Source organism: Lagopus leucura, unplaced genomic scaffold, assembly GCF_019238085.1.
Source record: "Lagopus leucura isolate 7727_CA_CO unplaced genomic scaffold, USGS_WTPT01 Super-Scaffold_100030, whole genome shotgun sequence".
Classification (NCBI taxonomy): domain Eukaryota; kingdom Metazoa; phylum Chordata; class Aves; order Galliformes; family Phasianidae; genus Lagopus; species Lagopus leucura.
In genome coordinates, this window is record NW_024962281.1 from 423,633 (window position 1) to 447,351 (window position 23,719).

Below are 23,719 nucleotides of genomic sequence, written 5' to 3' on the forward strand. Positions count from 1 at the left end.
CGCATCTCCGCGCTCGGCCCGCGGCTCCCGGCGGGCGGCCCTGACCCCACCGCAGTGGTACGGCCCGAACCGGCCGCACCGCCGCCGTACGTTCCGGCCGTGGGGCGGGGCGCAGCGTTCCACTCCCATCAAGCACGGCGCGCCCGGCGGCAGCATGGCGGTGAGTGGGGCGGCGTCCCGCACGGCAGCGTCTCGCGGTCCGCTCGGCTCTGGGGGTTGCGTGGCGCCGATCTTGTCACGCGGCAGCGGGGAGCGCGTGGCTCCGGCACCACTGAGCAGCGCCTTCGGAAGAGCCGCGCGGCTCGGAGGCGGAGCGCCGTCCCGTAGCGCTGTGCAGTGTGATAGAGAGTCGCGCCTTGCGGCACGGCGTCGCGTTTCGTCGCGTTTGTTCTCGGGCGCGGTGCCCGGTGTCATTCCGTGAAAGAGCCGGCCGTGTTTCCCGATGTGGGGGGGATTTGACATCGCGATGCTCTGCTGAGGCCGTGCTGCAGTGCGCGCGTCCCGGAGACGTGCTTGCGGTAGTGCTCCGCAGCGAGGATAGCCGGTAACAAAGCGACCTGCGATGCTCTGCGGCCCCGCCGTGTTTGCTGGGCCCTTCGTGCCGACTTCTGTCACCCCGCGCTTCACAGGAGCGAAAAGGGACGGCGAAGGTCGGCTTCCTGAAGAGAATCGAGAAGGAGATCCAGCAGAAGTGGGATGATGAGCGAGTCTTTGAGAGCAGCGCTGTGGACAGGCGCGATCCAAAGAGGTAGCGTTATATTTTCTTGCGTGTTTTATTTTCAATTTTTTGTTGTTTATTTTTATTTATGGAACGTTTTTTCCCATCAATACCCAGGGTAAAAAAATGTCTTTCTGTGAGTCGAGTTCCTCTGTGGGGTGGCAGTGCTGTGATACATTGGCACCAAGCAGAGGTGGCCTCGTGCTGCTCGGGTCCCAGCGGGGTGGGGCGAGCTGTCCTGCCTTCCTTGGTGCTGTCGCTGCTCCCTGGTTTTAAAAGTGAGGCTCTTTTCAGTGACTTCTGCTCTCAGCTGTGGAGGAGCTTTTTCAGTGTGACAAAGTGGGAATTTTGGTTGAGGAATGACTCCCCCCGTAGAAGCACAGCTCCGTGGTTCGAGGTGAGGCTGTTCGCAGGACACGGGCTTGCGCTGCCTCACCACGAGGGGTGGTTGCACACACAGCTTGGGTCCTGACGCAGGCTGACCTGTTTTCCTTGGCACGGAGATTGCTGTAGACCAGCTGTGTTTCCTGGTTTGATTTCTGCCTGAATAACCCTGAGAAGCCTGTTTAAGCCTGAAGCTGTGGAAATATTGAGCGTGCTTGGCAGCTGAATCCCTCCCTGATCGATAGAATTGCTATTTACAGTGTGGAAAGACTTGTGAAACAGTACTAGTAGCTTAAGTGGGTATTGTAGTGAAAAAACAGCAACCTTGGCAGCGTGAGTTATTTCTTATCTTGGTTTAGTTTGGCTTTCCTGTATAATAACCTAAGTGCTCTAACAAATAGCACATTCTTAAACTGTAATCTTCTGTGAGCAAAGAAATGACGTGGCTTTTGTTTTTTGTGTGTTTCTGAATCCGTGGTGTCAGAAGGGTGGGTCCGTGCTGTGGGTTGGGGTAGAGTGCAAAGATGGAGGCAGTCATTACAAATGGCCTAATGATCTAGAAATTATGTTAGATGTTTTGGAAGGTCCGTAACCTGTATTCAAAGAGCTGTACAACAATATTATGCTTGATTACTACCAAGTAGTTGTATGCAGTGTTTGAGTGGAAAAGCTGAACTCGGTGGAAGATAAATGATTTCTCTGAGCCTTTGCAGCAGTTCATCTACAGAATCAGGACTAAAACTTTTACAACTGGGAATGTGTTGCATTTAATTCAGAGCTGCTTTGTGATGTCAGTCCTATGAAGCTGTGGGGTTGTTTTTTAAGGGGACAAAACCTGTTGTTGTTGCAGTGCTTTAAAGTTGGGCTGTTTTTGCAAGATACAGATTATTTTGGTGTCACTGTGTGCTGATAACGTCTAAACGTATTATGATGTTAACAGTGTTATTTGTGCTTTTTTTTGAAGCTCACTTTAAAGCTGCTTGCATTGGGTGTTCTAATTCTTCGAATTTCTTCCCAGCAAGGGGAAGTACTTTGTTACTTTTCCTTACCCCTACATGAATGGCCGACTTCACCTGGGACACACCTTTTCTTTATCCAAATGTGAGGTAAATATTTTCCTTTGCCAATACCCTTAAATGCTACTTTTGAAATAGCTAATGCTTCTTTGGAGCTAGCAGGATGCCTTGCTAAGTACTTTGTAGGCTTAATGATGATGTCTTCCTGCTTTCTTATTTTTCCCACACTTTCAATAGGAATAGTACTGTTTGGGGGGAGAAAAGGATTGCATATAACCTGTGTAGTTCTAGGAAACTGGATTGCAGGTGCTGCTCTTTCAGAGATCAGAGGTGTTTAGGAGATGTTGCTGCTTATTGCTTGTCTAGCTGCTGACTGGCACGAGCATCACAGAGAGCCTTACTGCCCTCTTTGTAAGTACAGTGCTCTGTTTCCTATATTAACAGGCTCCACGAACTCCATCTTTTCTTTGCATTCTTCTGTAGCCTAAAGCAGCCTCCCAGGAAAGGTTGGCAGGTTTGTCCTGATGTGGCCAGGCAGTGCAGGTCTGGTAGCCTCTGGAACCTTCATTTCCTTCAGCACCTTCATGGGTGCTGCCTGCTGCATGCATCTGCCTTTCAGTAGCTTAATGGGAGGAAGGAATTGTATTTTCTGTTTGGGATGGGTGCTGTTTTAACTTTTTGCCATTCTCTTTTCATTTCTCTATATAGTTTGCAGTTGGATATCAGAGGCTCAAGGGGAAGAACTGCTTGTTCCCATTTGGTCTGCACTGCACTGGGATGCCCATAAAGGTAGGACTTGCTGAGGGGTTTTCCTTCTTGCTTTCCACTCTTAAAAGTACGTGGAGCATTGCTTTCTGTCAGTGCAGAACACTGTGGCGATTTATTCAAAGCTTTATCAAGAAACCTGGCTTTGTAGGAAAGGTGCGTTCTGTTTTTGAACTGTGCAGATGACTTCCAAGAAAATGAAGTTTTTGAAATTCAGCTGGAGCAGTTCTTTGTTTGAGAGTTGTAGCAGAGATGCAAAGTCATGGCTTGAAGCAGTGATGGGGCACCTGGTGGGGAAGGCAGGCCCAGCCCAGGGAAGCTCAAGTGTGTGCAATGTGCCTCAGTGAGTGGAAGGGCTGGAGCCAGGATCCTTCAACTACAAGGCTTTCCTATAAGTTGATGCAACGTCTGGAAAAAGTTTGTGTTGTAGTGGGAAGCACAGCGTCACAGTAAAAATCAATCCTTGGTAATTGCTTCAGTCATAGATATGGAGAAGTGCTGACAGACTTCCAATAACTCTAATTAGGCTTGTGCAGATAAACTCAAAAGAGAAATGGAGCTGTATGGCTGCCCACCTGAATTTCCTGATGAGGAGGAAGAGGAGGAAGAAAACTCTGCTAGAAAAGATGAAGAGATTATCATCAAAGACAAAGCAAAAGGAAAAAAGGTAAAGTTGATCAAACAGGGATTGGTAGCTGTGCTCTCAGAGCTTCCAGTTGTGTAGCACAGCCTGTTTTCCCTCCTTCACACTCCTCAGAGAGAAATGGGGTGCAGATCTTAAATTGTTTTTCCAAGGCACCTCAGTACTTGTAATGCTGACTTGAGGAAAAATGCATCAGCTGCATGGATCAAGAGATAACATTTTGTTATGTGAAAACTTTACAGTGAGCTGATGTACTTTAGTGATCATATTAACTTCTATATTGGGTAGTAACTTTAATAGAGGGGGGAAAAAGAGCATATGCAAGTATTGCCAGTGTGAGAACACGTACTGTATTTCTCATTGCAATTGTCCTCTCAGAGTAAAGCTGCTGCCAAGAGTGGTTCTTCCAAGTACCAGTGGGGCATCATGAAGTCTTTGGGTCTGTCGGATGAAGAAGTGGTCAGTTTCTCTGAAGCTGAGCACTGGCTGGATTATTTCCCTCCCCTTGCTGTCCAGGACCTGAAAAGTATGGGATTAAAGGTAACTGTTAGAAATGTAAAGCTCGGTTCTGAAAGCAGCCATATTTGTATTTATGAATATGGTTCTGTTCCTTTGGGACTAGAAATCATCTGCACAATAAAGACATTATCCCAAAAGTGTTTCTATTATTTATAGAATTATTAAATTAATCTTTTAATATTGATCTTTTAATAGTCTCGTGTGATTAAGAGCTTTCTCGTCTACAGAGTGTAACTGTGTGTCAGTCGCTCCTTGAAACAAGAATCAGATGAAGAAGTCAGGGCATTCTTTCCCTGTTTCTGTATGAAGTTGACCATTCTATAATCAGTATTGACAGTAGTAGGAGGAGTAATGATATGATGACACATGAAGATACTTGTCCTACTGATAACAAATGTCTAAAAACAGACATATTGAGAAACAGATACTGAAATTCAACTTTGTTGATTGGTTAAAACTTCTACCAGACAGTTGGCCCACGAGGCCTGGAGTCACACGTGTCAGCTCTCAAGGCTGAGCGTGCAGGCTGCCCAGTTGCCTTTTTAAGCATGCGCCATTCGTGTGCATGCACTTCTGTTTATTTTAAAATTAGCTTTGCTGTTCTGTGGTTCCTTAAATTTGGTGTTGGATGTGTTTAGTAGAGACTCCTATGCATTTCCAGGTGGATTGGAGGCGTTCCTTCATTACCACAGATGTTAATCCGTACTACGATTCCTTTGTGCGATGGCAGTTCCTGACGTTAAAAGAGAGAAATAAGATTAAGTTTGGGAAACGGTAAGGCTGCTCTGAGGTTACTGTGAATGTGGGTGAACTGAGTTTGTGACAGATGGAAGCATGACAGCATGTTTGTAATTCAGACTGAACTAAAAGGCTTTTATTTCGAATACCCTATCGGTGTAAAAGGCAGGGGGCTTATTGTGCTCAGTTTGTGTTGTAGTTTTACCACAGCTGTCAATTCAAGGTTAAATCAGTACTGACAGCTCATGCAATAACTGTCATTGGCGTCTGTGGATAGTGGGTTGAGCAAAATTTGAGGATATCCTTTGGTTCTCCCTTTGATAAAGGTAATTTTTCTTTATAGTTTATGAACATATACTCTTATTTTTTAGATACACAATTTATTCTCCAAAAGATGGGCAGCCTTGCATGGATCATGACAGGCAAACGGGAGAGGTAGTGTTTTCAGTTGTTTTCATGCACTGCTTGTGGCTCTTATCTGCTGAAAGGGAAAAAAAGTGTCTTGGAGCAAAATGTATTTCATGCATTCCAAACTGCCTGTTCTCAATTGTTGGTACATGGGGAAAATTGAGTGAACTACTGAGAGTACTTACCTTAAACTGCAGATATTTTCCATTGTGATCGTTCCCTGTGAATATTTGGCAATTTGTGCCATCAGCATTGCTGCAGCATATTCATCTGTTGAGACATAAGCTTTTATTTTGCTGCTGAGATAGCTGCTTTCATGAGTAAATTTTTGGACAGAGGTATAAAGCAGATCCTCTCTCTTCAGTCTGCATTTTATGAAGCAGTTTTGTTTCAATGGAGTTGTGGTTTACTTTGAAGAAAGCATTGTTGCCTTAAATAGCATTTAGGTTAACTACAGAACAGTTTTTCTTAACTGCTGGAGTCAACTTCGTGTATTGATTGCTGCTTTGTTTATGTGAACTGCAGGGTGTTGGACCTCAAGAATACACTCTAATAAAAATGAAGGTGTTAGATCCTTATCCAGCCAAGTTAAGGTAAGTCTTGAATTCATAACAGCAAGTCAGATCCCTCTTATGGCCAAAAGTGACCGTAAGTTAGCCTGGTTTGCCTAATGCAGGCTTTAATTTCATCCAGTTACTTCTGTCACTTCCTGAACGTGGTCTCTGCTTTGAGCTGCTGTATTTGCTGTGTGGAGCACAGAATTGAGTTGAAACAAGCAGGCATGCAGCAAACGAGAAGCAAGCCCTGCACTGAATTTAATGAGCCAGATAGGAAATGTAACCTGTAGTTCATGTTGGCTTCAGAGCATGTTTTGTGTTATTTACCCTGGATGTTTTTATTTTGGTGACTTACAAAAGGCTTTTTCCCCCCCACCAGTGGCCTGAGAGGAAAAAATATCTTCTTGGTGGCTGCGACGCTCAGACCGGAGACCATGTTTGGGCAGACCAACTGCTGGGTCCGCCCGGATATGAAATACATTGGCTTTGAAACTGTGAGCGGGGATATCTTTATCTGCACCCAGAGAGCTGCCAGGAACATGTCCTACCAGGGCTTTACGAAAGACAGCGGAGTTGTGCCTGTTGTGAAGGAACTGATGGGAGAAGTAAGCATCTTGCAGCTTCCTGGCCAAGTCTTTTTCTTTTTCTTGTACTTCTGAAGGTGGTGGTAGAATTCTACTTATAAGGAAAATGTAAATGTGGTTTTGGTAGATGAACTCAGCAAGTTTAAATGAGTATCAGCAGGAAGGGCTTAGTGGGGCTGAAGAAATGCTGTTTGTGTAATTATGTTCCTCTGCCCCACACAGGAGATTCTTGGTGCTGCGCTTTCTGCACCTCTCACCAGCTACAAAGTTGTGTATGCTCTTCCTATGCTCACAATCAAGGAAGATAAAGGTAAAGTTGCAGCAGCAGCTTGTTGAGATCTGCCTGGTGCACACCGTGCATTCAGTATGTCACCTGATGTTTTATCTGTTGTATCTTTTTCTTTGTAAAGGAACGGGAGTGGTCACAAGTGTCCCCTCTGATTCTCCAGATGACATTGCTGCCCTGAGGGATCTGAAGAAAAAACAGGTTCATCTCTTCTCTCAATGACTTCTGGTTTTATTTCCTTTCCAAGGTGTGGAGGGATGAAAATGGATATTCAGTGGATAAATCAAAACTCCTTTTAATTGGAGCTTTGCCATCCCTAACTTCACATCATTGTAGTTAAATGAAGTTAAAACTAGCTGAGCTCAGTCAGGTTTTTTTTTTGTCTTCAAGAAGGATTTTGAATGGGAATTGTGTTGCTTTTGTCTTACTGACATTCTTCTTCTGTACATTGAACTAGAAATGATTCCTGTTGTGGAAATGAATTTGAGATGAGACCTCTATATGAATTTAAAATGAGTCTTAGAGTAGCTGTTGCTGTTACAGCTTCAGAAGTGCATCACTGTCTGAACAGCTGTCACTGGCTGCGGAGTTCTAGTTCCGCTCGTTTCCAGTGATGTGTTTTTCCCATCTTCAGATACGTACGTGGTCTGATAGAGTCACCAGAAAATTAAACAGATACAAGTCAGATGTGTGAAGTAGTGAGCAGGCAGAACAGCAGTTTTGTTTGTTTTATAGTAAATTAGCATGTTTGCAAAAGACCTTGGGAACAGATTAAAAAACTTCTAAGGCAAATTTCTTTCTTCCATTCATATGCTGTGTTTTTTTCCCCTCTAACTTTCAAAGGCCCTCAGAGGGAAGTATGGTATCAGAGATGAGATGGTCCTGCCGTTTGAACCGGTGAGTTCACCCACTTGGCTGCATCTGCAGTACGTGTGGTGGCTTTGTGCTCCCTGAGAAACGTGCCAGGATGGTGCACCTCTTCCAGAACTGTTGTCTGAAGTTCTGTTCGGCTGGGAAGCTTAGAGTGATATTGTCATGTTTTCTTACTGCTGTTGTATGTGGGCTGTGAAGGGTTGCAGTCAAGATTTTTTTTTTAATTCTGTGATATAACAAATGTACAAAAGCTTTTTTTTTTGGTGGGAATTACTGTTCTGGAGACTGCCGTACATCATTATCCTGATAGCCTGTTGGTTATAGTAATAATCTTGCCTTCAAGGCAAGATGTAAAGGACTGAAGTTACTGAACTATTAATGCAAATGATGGCTGAATCAGTTTTTGTTGGAAAACAGATTGCTGTAGAGCTGTCCCAGCGTTTTGTGTTGGCCTTGCTTCCGTGGGCCAGCTGTAGTGCTGGTGCAGTGTGATACTGGCATGATGTGAGGAGATAAAACTGGGTTATTGCCTGTGGGGGAGCAGGTGAGGCATCTCATAGGAGACATCAGGAATTCTTGACCTAATCAGGGAGTTGCACCAATACTTCGTAAATGCCTGTGAAGCTCCATTAGTGATGGATGCTGTAAGTGTGCACAGAGTAGCACGATGCAGTGGAAGTCAGCCATTGCTCTGACACCTCCTGCTGAGTCACTGGGGCTGTTCAGTACTGGCTCTTGCCCTGCTATCATGCAGCGTGTTCAGGTAATGTGTAAAAATTGCCTTTTTTCCTTTTGTCATCACTTGTTCAAACTCTGCTGTCAGCTGCAGACCAAGCTAAAAATACTCGTCTCTTATAGAGCACGTCTCTTCTGAAGTGAAATCTGAGAGATGAATTCTTGTGTGGATTTTATTGTGCTGAGATGATTTGAAATAAATACCCGATGCTGTTTTGTTAATTCTCAGGTGCCCATCATTGAAATCCCAGGTTATGGCAACCTTTGTGCTCCATTCATCTGTGACGAGCTCAAAATCCAGAGCCAGAATGACAGAGAGAAACTTGCTGAGGCCAAGGAGAGAGTATACCTTAAAGCATTTTATGAAGGAGTAAGTAATAAAGGTGGTTCTGCTTAGTTTGACTGGGAGAAAAAATTGCCAGGGCAAGAGTTAGAAATAAAAAGAAGGACAGGAAAAGGAGAGGTTTATTTTTCACCATTTTTTGTTTAAAACTTCTGCAGTTGGAAGAGTTGTGTGGAATTGAGGGAGAATGGAGAAGTGAGTGACTTCAAATTGAGGCTCGTAATTTAGTTTTTTTGGAAATGGTCCCATTCTGAGGAGCTGATCAATGTTGTTGCAAGTGTTGATTTGGAAACTGGTATAAAAAGATAGCAGCTTTTTTTCGTCTGTGCTTATGTGATGGCTTTCTGTGACGTATTCCTCAGGTCTGTTTTTGTAAGCTGGCAATGATTTGAATTTCTGCCTAGCCCTGTGTGACTGCCTGTGTGCGTGCTGCTATGTGTACAGTTTATTTTTAAGGAGAAGATTGAGAAACAAAACCAAACAAACCACCCCAACAAATAGACAAAAGCCTCCAAAAAGCAAAAGCTTGCTTCCTATTTTTGCTTGTCAGAGATAACAAAGAAGTGGCAATTATTGCTGGGTCTAAAACCTACTGCACCTCTTTCTTTTTAGTTTAAAGTGAATAAACTCCTCTGACTCATCTTTTACAGGTAATGTTGGTGGATGGATTTAAAGGACAAAAAGTTCAAGATGTCAAGAAACGTGTACAGAAGATGATGGTGGATAATGTATGTATGCATACCTATATGGGATGGATGGCTAAAGCAGAGACCTCTTGTTCTCTGCTTTGTCTCACAACCTTATCTAGGAAATATTTTGGTCTGATTATCGTATTTGATGTACTTGTAAAGATACTGAAAATGGAGTATCTGAACTGTAAGTCATCTTCAAGTGAAAAGTAGAGGGAATTGTTTACATGGAGATACCCTTTCTGGGGTTCATCAAGCAGAGAAGGAAGAGTAGTAACTGAAAAATGAGCATATCATGTCCAGTAAGATTTTCCTGATGGGGACAGCATCTGTTAGTCTGTATTTGCCTGTTGTCACAGCATTGTCATCTTCAGATTATAGTAAAGCACTTTGTGGTATTTCGTGCTGCATCAGAATGGATGGGCTGGGAAGGCAGAATTTCAGTTCTACTTTTCTTTGCCTCGTGTTTTTTTTTGTATTAGTTGTGACATGTGTGATACATTTTAGGTTCTGCTATGAGTAACTCCTTACCAAAAAACCTCCACTGAACAGTAATTGGTAGGGAGGTGATTAATGAATAATTTTTGCTTCTGCCCTCCTTGTCATCGTGCATGAAGATGGTACTCTCAAAATTATGTGAACTGACACATCTGAGAGGTACACAGTCAAATATCATCTTCATTTTCTGGAAGGAAATGCTGGGGCAGTGCAGTAATGAAGCCATGTAAGAAATGCTGTAAAACAGACTGGAATTAAGATGATACACATTTTAGTGAAACGTGAGGATTTGCAAGACTTTGTACTTAGATCTTAGCTTTATTGCCCTTTCAGGTGTGTAACATCTCTTGTAGGATGAAGCCATGATTTATATGGAACCTGAGAAACAAGTGATGTCAAGGTCTGCTGATGAATGTGTTGTGGCCCTTTGTGACCAGTGGTAAGTGAAGTAGAAGTGCAGTTAAAAGTCACTGTCAATTTACATCCCAAGTTATGGTGTTTTTTAACAATAAAATGTTCTGACTGTAGGTATTTAGATTATGGTGAAGTGGACTGGAAGAAACAGGCATCAGAGTGCTTGAAACAGCTGGAGACGTAAGTTATGAAAGCAGATGTGAAGAGGAGTGATTGTTTGGAGGTACTGTGAGGGCAGGGAGGAGTGGATACTCATAGCTTGGTTCTTCCAGGTTTTGTGAGGAGACGAGGCGGAATTTCGAAGCTACTCTGGGTTGGCTCCAGGAACACGCGTGCTCCAGGACATACGGCTTAGGTAGGGAAAGCACTCCTTCTCTCTCCTGGTGCTTTGTGAGCATGGTATTCGTTACATCGTTTGAAAGGCTGAAGTGCTGCCTGGAATCCAAAATGGTGCAGTTAAGTGTAGAGCAGGTTTAACCAACTTAAATCTAGATCCAACGTCCCTGAGAAGGCGGCACGCTGTATCTTGTGAACTCGTGTGGTACAGAACTTTTTCTTGGGCAGTTATTTTGGAAGGGATTTCAGCAGAAGAAACCTATGACTATTTCTTTAGCATCTCCTTAAGTGATGACTGCGAAGTGAAAGCAGGTGCTGTAAGCAAGGGGTGGTACTGTCTGATACCTGGCTTCTGCCTCTTCCAGGTACCCGTTTGCCTTGGGATGAACAGTGGCTGATTGAGTCTCTGTCAGACTCTACAATCTACATGGCCTATTACACAGTAGCTCATCTGTTACAGGGAGGTAACCTGAGAGGTCAGGGAGAATCTCCTCTAGGCATCAGGTAAGGAGAATGTAACACCATTTTGCCTGTTCAGTTGTGTGCTTCTCTTCTGAGTTGTTGTTGACAAAGACTTGCCAAGCTGGCTGATGCTTTGCTTTTGTGTTTTAAAAGCATCACTGTAGAAACTTAACTTGCTGATTGCTGTGTTAAAGCAGTGGTGTAGAAGGAAAAATGAGGGAAAGAGAATTTAGTGCTGTCCCCAGAGAGAAGAGGGGGAATGTCCTTGAAAGCAGAACTGCACATGAAGTAAATCACCTTTTTTAGTACCTGTCTGGCTTGCCTTGAAATGGTCCTCCCCATGTGTTAGAGTGACTTATTTCAGTGGCTGCTGAAGTGTCTCAGTTCTTGCTGAGAGACTGCTGTACAGCTCTGAAGAATGTTATGGTTCAGTGTACGTAGAGCACAAGATCAAACTCCAGTTTTGTTACTGCATTAAAAGTTGGTAACTCCTGGGGGCGTAGAGCCCTCTATCCATATCTCACGTGTGGAAACGCTGAAGTTAAGAGGGACAAAGCCTTTGTTCTGAAACAGCTCTCAGAACTGCTCTGACCTTTTAGATGGGATGACTGAACATCATTCCGGTGATGAATATCAGAGAGATGATGAGGCACAGCTGGTCTGGAATTTAAAGCAAACAAAAGCCACAGAAAACCCAACCCTGTGGCATTCTTGTCTCGAATCTTACGCTCTAATATTGCCTATTTGATGAGCTGCTTTCTAGAGTAGTTCACACACTGTGGAATTGCAACATGCCTTTTTTGATGCTATAACTAATCTGAGAAGCATTTCCAAAGTAATGTGTGTACAAAGAGAAGTAATTCTGAAAGGCTTTCATTTGGGTTTGAACCTTTCTAATTACAGAGAGCTTACCAACATGCTAGCCATGCCTGGATGCAAACTTTGTGATCATTCTTAGCACTGAGTTACAGATTTAACACGCTTAAGTATGTAAAATTACAGTGTGCTACTGCATGAGTGGATCACATCTTTCTTCTGACTATTAAGAAATGCTTTTTGCTGAGACTCCCTGAGGTGGGATAAGCAAGGGCTTTATGGCACATTAGTTGCCGTTCAGGTAAGCAACCTTAGCACCAGGCGTAGAAGTGAGGACACAGCACACACTGGTGGTTTAAAGCATAGAACAATAAATACCAGAGATAAAGCAGTGGAGTGCTGCACAGAAGAGTGTGTAAGACTGGTGTTGTTGTCTGTCATTTGAACTACTTGTTGATAGGTACAGAAAGTGCTTTGGATCTGGAATGTGTTCTTTCTCCATAATACAGGGCAAACCACCTTGAGAGATGTTAAAGGATGGTAAACATAAGTTTGAAATTATTTGGTTTGAGATATGTGACAGGGGTGGACTCCCCTGAAATTGTAAGAAGCCAGAAATGAAACTCTGTAGAATGAAAACTATTGCTAGTGCAGACTCAGCTGTATCTTCATTCAAACTCGCAGAGCGAATCAAATGAGCAAAGAAGTTTGGGATTACATCTTCTTCAAGGAAGCTCCATTTCCTAACACAGAGATTCCGAAAGAGAAGCTGGACAAGCTAAAGGAAGAGTTTGAGTTCTGGTATCCTGTGGATCTCAGAGTATCTGGCAAAGATCTTGTTCCAAATCACCTGTCGTACTACCTCTATAACCATGTGGCAATGTGGTCGGATCAGAGGTAAGTTTGGAAACGATGCAGAGCAGGTGTGCAGGAGGTAAAGCTGCAGACCCTGCACTGCATGATGTTATGATGTGCAATACTGACAACAAAAATCATAGAACCATGGCAGACTCCTAGCAAGGTGCAGTTCCTGGGCGTGAGAACACAGTTAATATTTCCTTGAATGTCTATTTGAAAGTTGTATGAAATTCTGCATAGGAAAAGCAGTTTCCTGATTGTTAAATATTAAATCTGCTTCCTCCACTGACCAACAGATTTGCTCAACAGAAAACAGAATAGCTCTCCCCAGTGCTGTTGGGTAGTGCTAATGACTGACTTTTAAATTACCTGTACCTGAATAGAGGAGGGTGGGGTAAATGAAATATAAGGCTGGATGCTGGGCTCCCTGCTTGGTATTTCAGCAGTGCTGAGCTCTGCCCCTCATGCTGTAGTTCTCCTCATTTTCGAAGACATTCCTTGATTTCTTAATTTTTAAGACACCTCCCAGATGCTTTCCTGAAGATTCTACTTAAGGTGTTCATCCCTGACTGGAAAAAAAAACAGTTTGTTTTTTGAAAGAGAACATGTTTACTTTGTAATATGCTTTGTATCTTCAAACAGAGAAAAATGGCCGGTAGCTGTCAGAGCAAATGGACACCTCCTCCTCAATTCTGAAAAGGTATGGTGAGGTTTTGTGTGTGAACTTCTTGTGGATGTTCAATAGGCCCTTACCAGACTAAAAAAAATGCATATGAAGATAAAAGGAGGAAAGTGAAAATTCTAGTTCCTTCGCTCTTACCTTCCAGGTTTTCATTCACCAGAGGTAACTGGAGGGACAGAAATTGCTGTTCCTCCATTGCTGCTTCACGTTCTTCTGTTAGCTCTTGTATCACTTGATTGGTTTAGTGAAGATTTCAGTGAATTTCTGTGATGTTTTAGGATAATGAAAATGTAGTAAAACAAACAAAAAAAATCATTCTGCCTTTTAGCTTTGAGGCCTGGAGTCAGTATAAGAAGAGGAAATTTTGTGTGGATGACTTGCTAATGCACATGAGTTCTGAAACTGAATTTGAAAGTAGAAGTGCCTGAGCCTAGGAATTTGGCCTTGGAGATTGTCTGATGTGAAACCAAGAAAGCCACCATGATCCTTCTTGAAAAACTGATGCAGGATGAGCTGAAAATGCTGATTTTGAAGTAGTATTTAATTTTCAGGGATTGGATCAGAGTAATTTCTGGAACTGAGTTTTGGTGCCAGTTCCATTTTCCAAGGCCTGAGAAGTTCTGGAGTGGAACCCAAACCACCCAGGAGGCAGCTGCAATTTCCATGAGTTTATAGCTTATGGCTGCCTTGGTAATCGCATGGCTGCCCAAGTCACAGGCTGAGTTCTGTGTTCTGAGCAGATCTGTACTTGTGAAGGTCGGTCTGTTTTTGCAGTGTGACCTCGCTCAGATTTACCAAAGTTCCCTTGCTCTAATTCATGAGAAAATGCTTTCCTAGTGTTTTCACCAAACTTTTTCTGTCTTCTTGCCTGTCCAGCAGTGGAGTGGGTATATGAGAAAACAAAGGTGGTTGTATTTCTTTCAGATGTCTAAATCTACGGGCAACTTCCTTACCCTAACTCAAGCTGTGGACAAGTTTTCTGCAGATGGTAAGTATGTTCTGACCTGTCTCTGGTATTTCAGTGATGCCAAAATGATGAGAACTGATGTTTTGCTCTCAGAGGAGCAGTGGGTATATTAGAGTATTGCATTGCAATAAACCTACCAGCTGCTTTTGTTTGAAAAGCTGAGCTGTGTTTAGAAAATTGGGATGTGCATTAATGGAACACCTGTTTAAATCAAGACCTTCTCCCAGGTTGAGGTCTTCTGGAAGGTGCTTATTTCACACATTGCTATTGGAGATGAAAATACCAGACAAATGCTGCTGATACACACAGTGTTCCTGCATGCCTTGTTCCTCCTTGCAGCCTCCTGGTGGCTCTTTGGTGTTTTCTGTTCCAACTTTGACGATGTCAGGCTCTTGGTTCTTGCTGTCTGTCTGATTTGCTTCCTAAGGAAAGCAGTGCTCATCTCCTTGGGTAAAGTGCATCCTTTGGGGCATGTCTCTAGTTGGCCAGGCAATTTGTAACTTAATTCCACATTTACATTAACATGGAATTAAAAGTTGGTTGTCACTGACTTGGAGTCCCTTGCCTCCTGCACCCCCATCTAGCAGCTCATTGCAAACCAGCCCTGTCAGCTGATGTGATTTCCCTCAGGAATGCGTTTAGCCCTGGCTGATGCTGGGGACACTGTTGAAGATGCCAACTTTGTGGAAGCCATGGCTGACGCTGGGATTCTTCGTCTCTACACATGGGTGGAGTGGGTAAAGGAGATGATTGCGAACAGAGACAGTTTAAGAAGTGGTCCTGCCAACACCTTCAATGACAGAGTCTTTGCCAGGTACTGTGTGAAAGCTGCTAATACAGCGTGGTGCCAGCTGGTTTTCTGTTTTATTTCTTTTCTTGCAAGGATTGTCTTTGTAGCAGTCTTATGGAATTCATTAACTTGTATTAAAAAACATTTTTTAAATTCACTTTCAGAAGAGTTGATGTGACTGTGTTGTGCTGGTGGCATTTGTTGCATAGTTCCACACAGTGCTCCTATTAAGTGGGGTGGGTTGTGCAATACTGGTGTTTTTACTTTCCTCCCTAGTGAAATTAATGCAGGCATAAAGAAGACAGATCAGAATTATGAGAAGATGTTATTTAAGGAGGCTCTGAAGACTGGCTTCTTTGAATTTCAGGTAAGAGCTCTCGTTATAGAAAAATAATGCTTGACATTTATTGCGTTGTGTGGGTTTCTTTTGATCCTGGTGTCTGTGATTCTTAACCAGACAGCTGAACTGGAATCTGAGTTATATCAAGAAACAAGACCAATTAGATGGGCTTAATCTGAAATTATAAAGGTCTGTTTGTGGCATTTTGCAGAGGCCTGGAGGAAGACACCTGTGATGTTGCATGTAGGCACTATTGAGAAGAGTGTTTCCTGTCTCTAGGTCCTTCTCAATAGAGTTTTAAGTAATCCAGATAACAACAGAGTTCTCTGCAAATAGTGCTTTTTGATGCACTCCATAAACCACATCCAGAGTATCTGCAGAAGCATTCCACTTCACTTAATGAGTTACAGACTCTCCTTTCTTTATGTTTGGGAGTGGAGTTAAATAAGCTGAGTTGTATGTGTAATGGTAGATGGTATTCATTGCTCCTCTTTGTACTTATTTGTGAGGGCATTTTGGGGTCTTTTATATCTGTCCTAATCAACACTAAGGTACTATTTGTAAAGTGAAGCTGCCAGCTGACATATTTGCAGTCAGATACTTGAGAAAAATGCACTACTTCCAATAATCTGTTATTGAGTTCTAAGCTTCTTACGTTCTGCAGGCACCTTGGAGCAAACAGCTGGGTGATCTTCCTTTTGAGAGCTTCTCCGTGGCAGTTATATTTTGTAATACATAGTATTGTATTTATGGTGGTGACGTTGACTTTCTTCCAGGCAGCAAAAGATAAATACCGTGAGCTGGCGATAGAAGGGATGCACAGAGAGCTGGTGTTTCGGTTCATTGAAGTTCAGACTCTGCTCTTGGCTCCTATCTGTCCCCACCTGTGTGAGCACATCTGGTCACTGCTGGGAAAGGTACTAATGGATGTTTGTTTTGTCATTTGGTTCAGATCCGAGGTTTAATTGATTTTTAGGCTGGTGTCAGACTTGTAGATTTCATTTGTTTGCAAGTAGGGGAAACAGCTGTCCTGTAACGTTAATGTATGCATTGCCATGACAGAATGTTGTGTGTGACAGCAGGTACGTCGAGTTACCCTGCGTCTTTGGTTACTGTAGTGATACGGGTAACTTCAGTGCAAGTCGCTTTGACTAACTTCACACACAGGGTGACCTAAAATTAATCTGATCACTAAATATTCCCGCATCTATGCGTGGAACAGCTGCTTTTGTGCTGCCAGGTAAATTGAGGAAATGAATCCGGAGAAGTTATGCATCTGTGTGGCAGGTGTGCTTGTGTATGTAACACAAATGCACGTTGGCTGTGTTCTTACTCCTCTACAATTGAGTAATGGATGAGTGCTCATTGAGGTTCATACTGCCTGAACTTGTTTCCAGTTGAGCCAATAGGTTGAAGGACCACCAGATACATGCACTGAGAGAAAAATGCCCTGTAACTTCTTCCTTTCTTAACAGCCTGATTCCATCATGAAAGCCTCCTGGCCAGAAGCTGGCCCTGTGGACGAGATCTTAATTGGCTCTTCTCAGTACCTCATGGAAGCAGCTCACGACCTCCGACTCCGTCTCAAGGGCTACATGGCACCTGTGAAAGGAAAGGTGCTGTGTGATGGTCGTCTAAGTGTGCGCAGCTGGTGATTCTGCATTGCCTCCTCCCTCCTGATGTTATGAATCTCTTCCTTCCTTTTCTCAGAAAGGTGCTAAAGAACCTTCCCAGAAGCCTTCTCACTGCACCATCTACGTAGCCAAGAGCTACCCCCCATGGCAGCACACCACCCTGCTGCTTCTGCGCCAGCACTACCAGGCAGGTGTTCTTCTGTGGCTTTTTGGGCTCCTTCTCTGCTTTATCTGTAAGGAAGTTTGTAAGTTGTAACTCGTTACCAAATTACTTATGTGTAAAGTGAGGTAGTTCTAATTTCTTCTACAAATGTCCAATGAATTTTAATGCTTAATGGGAACGTTCTGAGGTGTGTCTTTAATTCAACAGCATGTCCTTACTGCTTTTGGCTATTTCTGAGTAAAAGTGGGCCCGTGTTCCCTTTCATTTGAAAGGCTATCCACTTGTAAATGAGTTCTTTTCCAGCAGTGTTTCTGAGGAAATCTTACTGGCCAAGAGGTTGATGCTGCCTTGCTGCACAAGTGGCCTTAGAGGTGTTTTCTGCTCCTTAAGTAGGCATGTACTGTTCAGTGAGGAGGTTGCAAGAAATATGTTGGAAAGCAATACGTGTCCTAAATGCAAGAAATTCACTTCTCTGGAAGTGGAGAAACCTGTTTCTGACACGGAGACTGCTGGGTGGCTTTTGCCTTGCTGGTGAGCTGCTATCCTCAGCATTGTAGCTGACACCTTTTGAGTCAGGACTCTTACAACTTGCAGTGTTGAATTAAATCATTATTCCTTGTGTGAAACTTGTCTTTAGAGTATTAAACATTGGGAGTTCTGTAGCATTTCCTGCATCAGCATTAAATTCTGCTGTTCAGTCTGGTTTGCTGAATGGGAGTAATGGCAAATACCTGAGCTGTGAATGTAAAATCAAAACAGTTGAGGAAACTAGTGCTTAAATAGCTGCTCGAGGGTGGACTTAAATATGCATTTGAGATGCGTTTTACTTGATAATTTAGGTACACTAATATGTTGTTGCAGACAAGATTAAAGAATGGCAGTAGATATCCATGGGTTTTGGTAAATTTTACATTTTAAATACTTCTAAAGGGTAGGAAAATGATTGTGTGGAATCAGTGATAACAGTCCTTGAGGGCGTTTTGGTAAAGCATGGGGGATAGATGATAGTAATGGAAACATGTTGTGGTTTGTTTTTTCCTTCTGATCCTTGTACTTAATGGATATCATCATTGTTTAGGTCACTGGAGGTCGGCTGCCAGACAACAAGGTGATTGCCAGTGAGCTCAGTGCCCTGCCAGAGCTGAAGAAGTACATGAAGAAGGTCATGCCTTTTGTTGCCATGGTTAAGGTGAGTGTCAGAGCGCTCTCATGCAGAAGGCTGGTGTTTTCCTGACCTTGCACAGAGTGTTGCCAGCAAGTTGAGGGACTCAGTTCTTCTGCTCTGTTCTGCACTGGTGAGGCTGCACCTGCAGTACGGCACCAGGTTTTGGGCCTCACAGTGCAAGGGAGACAAAGAGCTGCTGGAGAGCTGCCAAAAATGAGCCTTCAGAGGAAAGAGGGCACAAAGCAGCTGCTATGAAGTTTCCTGCATAAGAGAAATTTGTAAGAAGAGGCAGTATTTTATAGATCAGCTCGTACATTTGCAACGTATCAGCCAAACTTTCAGCCATGCAAGCAGATCAGGTCTGAAATGTAGCTGTTTTTTGTCGTTAGTCTGGCAATTAATGACTCCTTTACATGCAGGGAATGGTTTGGCATGCTGAGACTTACCAACACTTCATCCGTGTGCTTTGAAAGAAGAGCAGTAAGCGACTGCATATGAGTACATAGAAGAAACATGTGAGCTTAGATTCCCTAGACCAGTATGTTCTCTGAAACAGATTATTCAGCAGTTCCAGGGTATCAGAAGCATTTCTGCTTGTGCTTCCTCTCTGTCAGAAGATCAGGCTTTGTGATTTACTAAGGGAAGCAGTTCACTGTTGGTGCAGGGAATCTTGCACATTACACTGATGAGGGAACCATGGCTGTGCCGAGTGATGAAGCAGAGCTTCAGAGGAGACAGCTGACTGTGTGGAAGCAAGAGACTAATTAAATTCCAAAGAGGAAGTTCTGTTTTACTCCAATAAATAAATAAAAAGTGGTTGTTATATTGCTTTTAATACTTTGGCTATTGTTACTGTTGCTGTTGGTTTTCTATACTAATTAATTTACCTTTATGTTAACATATAAAGTGGTTGTTATTTCCCTGCAGAGAACTGTTTTATGACTGTGAACGTGTTCAGCTGTTGTATGCTTGTTCTTTATTCTAAACTAGGTCATAAGACTGAATTTCATGCTGTGAAACAGCAGTGAAGTGCTGACTTACTGGGAGAATTCTCAACTCGCACATTAAATGGAGATTACGAGTGACAGAATATAAAACACCTTTTGAGTTCTGTGTTAAAGATGCGTTATAATTGCTCTTACTCCTCCCATCAGTGTCGCCAGCTCCCTGTAGAAGACACCCTGTTACAGGAGAATTATTGCTCCTGTGCCAGCAGAGAGCTCGCGTATTTTAAAGCCTGTTCTTTTCATGACTAATGTAGACAGATTGCAATTTTGAAGCATCATCTTGCAGTGTTAGATGGTTTTAATCCATTTCTTCTTCTGGCAGGAAAACCTGGAGAAGAATGGTTCGCATGTTCTTGATCTGGAGCTGGAATTTGACGAGCGGGCAGTGCTCATGGAGAACATCGTCTATCTGACAAATTCCCTGGAGGTTAGCATGTTCTGATGCACTTGTTGCTTGGCTCTTACTGGGATAGCTAGAGGATCAGCCTCTTCAGTGCCGCTTCTGAAGGAAGGCTTTGCTCTGACCTGTAACCTTGTTTTTCAACTGAAGGAATTAGGACGTGTATCACTGGTGAGAGTGGTCGCAGTCCTTAGCCTGAAGTCCTCAGGCTCTGGCAGTGGCACACGTGAGCTGTAGCAGATTACTTTGTTCTCTTCAAAAGCTGAATCTGGGCAGTGAAGTAAATTGGCAGTCTAGAGGAAGTTATGCTTAGCATGATCATCAGAACACTTAATGAGGGGACTGCTTGGGCAGGTTTATGAGAAACAGCTTGTTTCAAGAGTTAGAAACTTCAAAAATACAAACCACGGAATTTCATTGTTTTCAGTTGTGCAATATGAAATAAAAGTGGGCCCATTGGATTTGTCCTGTATCAGAGCAAAGTCTAGAGCAAGCAGTGCCTGTTTTAAAACTATCCGTAAGTTTGCTTTCTGTGATGAACTGTGGAAGGAAGGAGATGTCCTGCTGCACAGCGGGGCTTTCATGCAGGAGAGTGTCAAGATACATAAGAGCTGAACTGCTTTGTCACGCAGAGTTCAGCAGGAGAACCTTGGCACGTTCAGAACCCTGGCACAGTTACTCTGTTTCTGGGTGAGCTGGGGGCTGGCTGGCTGTGAAAGCTATGTCTTTCTGCTATGAAAGATTTGGGGTTTACTGTGGGTCACTGTTTACTATGGGGTTTACTGTCAGGTTCAGTGTGAGTGTGCTGTTACTGCAAATGGACTATGCTGTTTGTTGACCTAGATTAGAAGGAGTTACCTGCACAGGATGTGATTTGGCAAGCCAAGGGAAGCCATCCCTCCCAGCTCTGCTGATCTCAGACTTAAAGGATGTGTGTCAGAGTTCTGTCCTCCTCATTGCCCCCACACCCTCCCCCCAGTGTTAGAAAGGATGATGAGGAACTGCAGCTTATTGAGCAGAGGCCGTCAAGAGCAATGGTGTGAACTTCTTGGAGTGCATGGAGGTCTGGTATCTCCTCTTGTTCCCTCTAATGTGATCAAACTCCTCTTGATTTTCCCCCCCTCTCCCCGCCCACCTTTCCTGCAGCTGGATCACATTGAAGTGAAGTTTGCTTCTGAAGCAGAAGATAAAATAAAAGAAGAGTGCTGTCCTGGAAAACCATTCTCTGTATTCAGAACTGAGGTAACCAAGAGCAACAAAAAAATCCGATGTTCAAATATTGGAGGTCTGAAAAGTGGAATACAAACCAACCCACAAATATGGCATTTGAAAGTTTACTCGGAGGCGTAAATAGGAATTTGTGCCCTTCACACTCTTCAAAACAGGAAACGTTTACTGAAGCAATTGCTATTTCTTTCCTATGCATACAGCTGTCAATGTGACAATTCTATCTTGGCCTTCAGGCACTTCAGATCAAATCTTTCAATTGTGCTGGCTGGAAGGCTGTTAAATGAGTGACTTGAGCATCAGTGTGTATGCCTTCAGTCATGTGCCTTGCCTACCACCCTTCAGATCAAGTAGACTGTGTTCCAGCTAAAACATGGGCCAAAAAATAGAGAACTGAGAGCTCTTGATTCTGCTGATCTGAATTTGGCTTCTCTGCTGTTATTCAGAGCTTCTGGCGGTGCTGTGCTTGCTGGAAGGCATCACAAGCTCCCATGTGAAACTTCATTTGCTGAATTCTGTAGTGTCTTGATGTTTTCAGTGCTCTTCTGTCAGTTTACAGTGGGCTAATAAATGGCATTCAGTTCATAAAATCACTTAAATTATCCTTTCAGCTCTGTTGTGGAATTCTGAGAGCACTGGTCAGTGAGCGTGAGATCTGTGCAGCACTACAGCAGCAGTAACAAATGTGAATGCTTCTAGCTCTGATACTCTTCAACAGTAAAAATTTCATGGATTTTTTTTCCTTAGATATGTCCTAAAAAGTCACATACCCTGCAGCTTACATTCTAAAAACTTGTGTAGGTATTTCTGTTCTGCCACTGGCATTCTGTGCTGTGCAATGAAGGTGATCTGTCTGGAACACTCGGTGGTGGCTGGTTTGGTTTAGGTGCATATTTCCTCTGAGCCTTGAATCACAAACGTGGAGCCCCCTCTAATTGTTTGTTAACTGTCTTGCAGCCCAGTGTGTCTGTGTTTTTGGTGAACCCTCAACCATCAAATGGCCACTTCTCTACGAAAATTGAGATTAGGCAAGGAGATAATAGAGAGACTGTGATCAGGCGCCTAATGAAGATGGACAGAGGCATCAAAGGTAAATCCTGGAGCTGACATGATGGGGGAGGTGGGCACAGAGCTGCTGTGTCAGTGGCACAGTGTGGGTGCAGTACAGATGCAGCCGTGGCTCAGAAAGGTCTCTGCCCGGAAGGAAACAGCTTTCCTAAGGAAACAGCAGCTGTGGTTCTGTTGAGGAGTGCAGAAAGTAGGAATGGAGCAAATCTGAATCACCGTAGAGCTGAATGTTAGTGGAAAACTGGGCTGAATCCAAAAGGTTCTGACAGCAGAACCTCGTTTTTCTGTATCTTGTGTTTATATTAACGTTTATCTGTCAAACAAAGGTAACCACTGATGGATGGTGATGCACACAGGGGGAGTACATGATAACTTGTGTGTAGCAAAATGCATGCGGAGGGCAATGTGCTGTACACATAGAGATGTGTATCACAGAATTACAGAATTGTAGGGGTTGGAAGGGACCTCCAGAGATCATTGAGTCCAACCCCCCTGCCAAAGCAGGTTCCCTACACCAGGTAGGTGTAGATATGTATATCTAATGCCCTGCTGCAAGGTGAATAATTTGAGATGATTGGGAAGAAGTGACTCTTTCCAGCTCTGCATCTCTTCCAGAAGGTGTCACTGTTCTGTCGGTGCACAGGAGAGAGAGGCAGTGCTTGGAGGAAGGCGTTACTGAAAGATCCTGGGTTTTTTTCTGGTCTGCTTAGCAGTCTTCTGCTGGTGCGAACCTAAAAAGGAACTGTATTTCACAAAAACTCTCCCGTTCCTTTCCCCCAGTCTCTGAAATTAATTCCTCGAAACAAAAGCACTGCTAAGTCACTCACAGCTGACACGAGAGCAAAAAGGCAGACATGCTTGGAACGGGGCCGGGGGACTTGGAGATAAAACAGACAGATGCTGTCTCTCTACAGTTTGCTCTGTGCCTGCTGAATGGCATCTTCTAATGGGCCCAAGTCTTTGGGAGTGTATCTCCATGGAGAAGATCTCTAGCAGGGCCACGTGTTCAGTGCTGCTGTGATGAGCTGGGCATCGCGGTCTGTGTGTAGATGTGTCCTCATTAGCTGTGGTTGTATTGCAGATCTCTCTAAAGTGAAGCTGATGAGGTTTGATGATCCGGTTCTTGGGCCTCGCCGTGTTCCAGTCCTCGGCAAAGAAGAAGCAGAGAAAACTGCTATTCCAGAGCAGGCAGTTTTCCACATCGACCTGGCTGAGAAACGTGTGTGCGTCACAGAGAGCGGCCTGAGGAGGGACATCGGTGACACCATGGTGTACCTGGTGCACTGAGCTGCCTGTGTGCAGCTTCATCCCTGGCTGAGAGGGAGAGAGCTCATGGAGTGACTCTGAAAGTGTTTGTGACAGAGATGTGAATTTGTTCTTCAAAAAAGAAAAAAGCCCACACAAAACAATGCCTTTTTTGCATGCGAGTTTATCTCCACTCTTTAAAATGTGGATATAATGGAATTATTTTCCTTTGGCCCTTTGGGTTTTTTTGAAAATAAACAATTTTCCCAAACAATGTGGCAAATCTTCCTTTCCAGCTGGGGTCTGTGTGCTCAGTAGAGTATCAGGCTTAGCACTCCTTTCTCTCCCAGCCAAACTGGGGTCCAGGCAGAGAAGTTGGTCATGAATCT

The 23,719-nt window shown here is 43.6% G+C and overlaps 1 protein-coding gene across 2 annotated transcripts; it reads left to right on the forward strand.

Moving 5' to 3' along the window:
- Nucleotides 1-84: 84 nt before the first annotated feature.
- On the forward strand, nt 85-23,601 carry LARS1 (leucyl-tRNA synthetase 1). 2 transcript variants are annotated; one of them, XM_042881594.1, is made up of 32 exons: nt 85-160; nt 630-748; nt 2,121-2,208; nt 2,827-2,907; nt 3,410-3,550; nt 3,905-4,066; nt 4,707-4,819; nt 5,155-5,218; nt 5,717-5,784; nt 6,128-6,353; nt 6,555-6,642; nt 6,743-6,819; nt 7,462-7,515; nt 8,456-8,596; nt 9,220-9,297; nt 10,110-10,195; nt 10,285-10,350; nt 10,443-10,525; nt 10,872-11,010; nt 12,469-12,681; nt 13,285-13,342; nt 14,249-14,312; nt 14,922-15,105; nt 15,358-15,448; nt 16,198-16,338; nt 16,897-17,037; nt 17,132-17,242; nt 18,297-18,407; nt 19,713-19,817; nt 20,937-21,032; nt 21,975-22,107; nt 23,167-23,601. In XM_042881594.1, the coding sequence occupies exons 1-32, from the start codon at nt 155-157 to the stop codon at nt 23,370-23,372; spliced, it is 3,534 nt and encodes a 1,177-aa protein (XP_042737528.1). In that variant the 5' UTR covers nt 85-154; the 3' UTR covers nt 23,373-23,601. The 2 variants fall into 2 exon arrangements, with proteins under 2 accessions (XP_042737528.1, XP_042737529.1); XM_042881595.1 differs by lacking the exon at nt 85-160 and adding an exon at nt 336-544.
- Nucleotides 23,602-23,719: the final 118 nt, after the last annotated feature.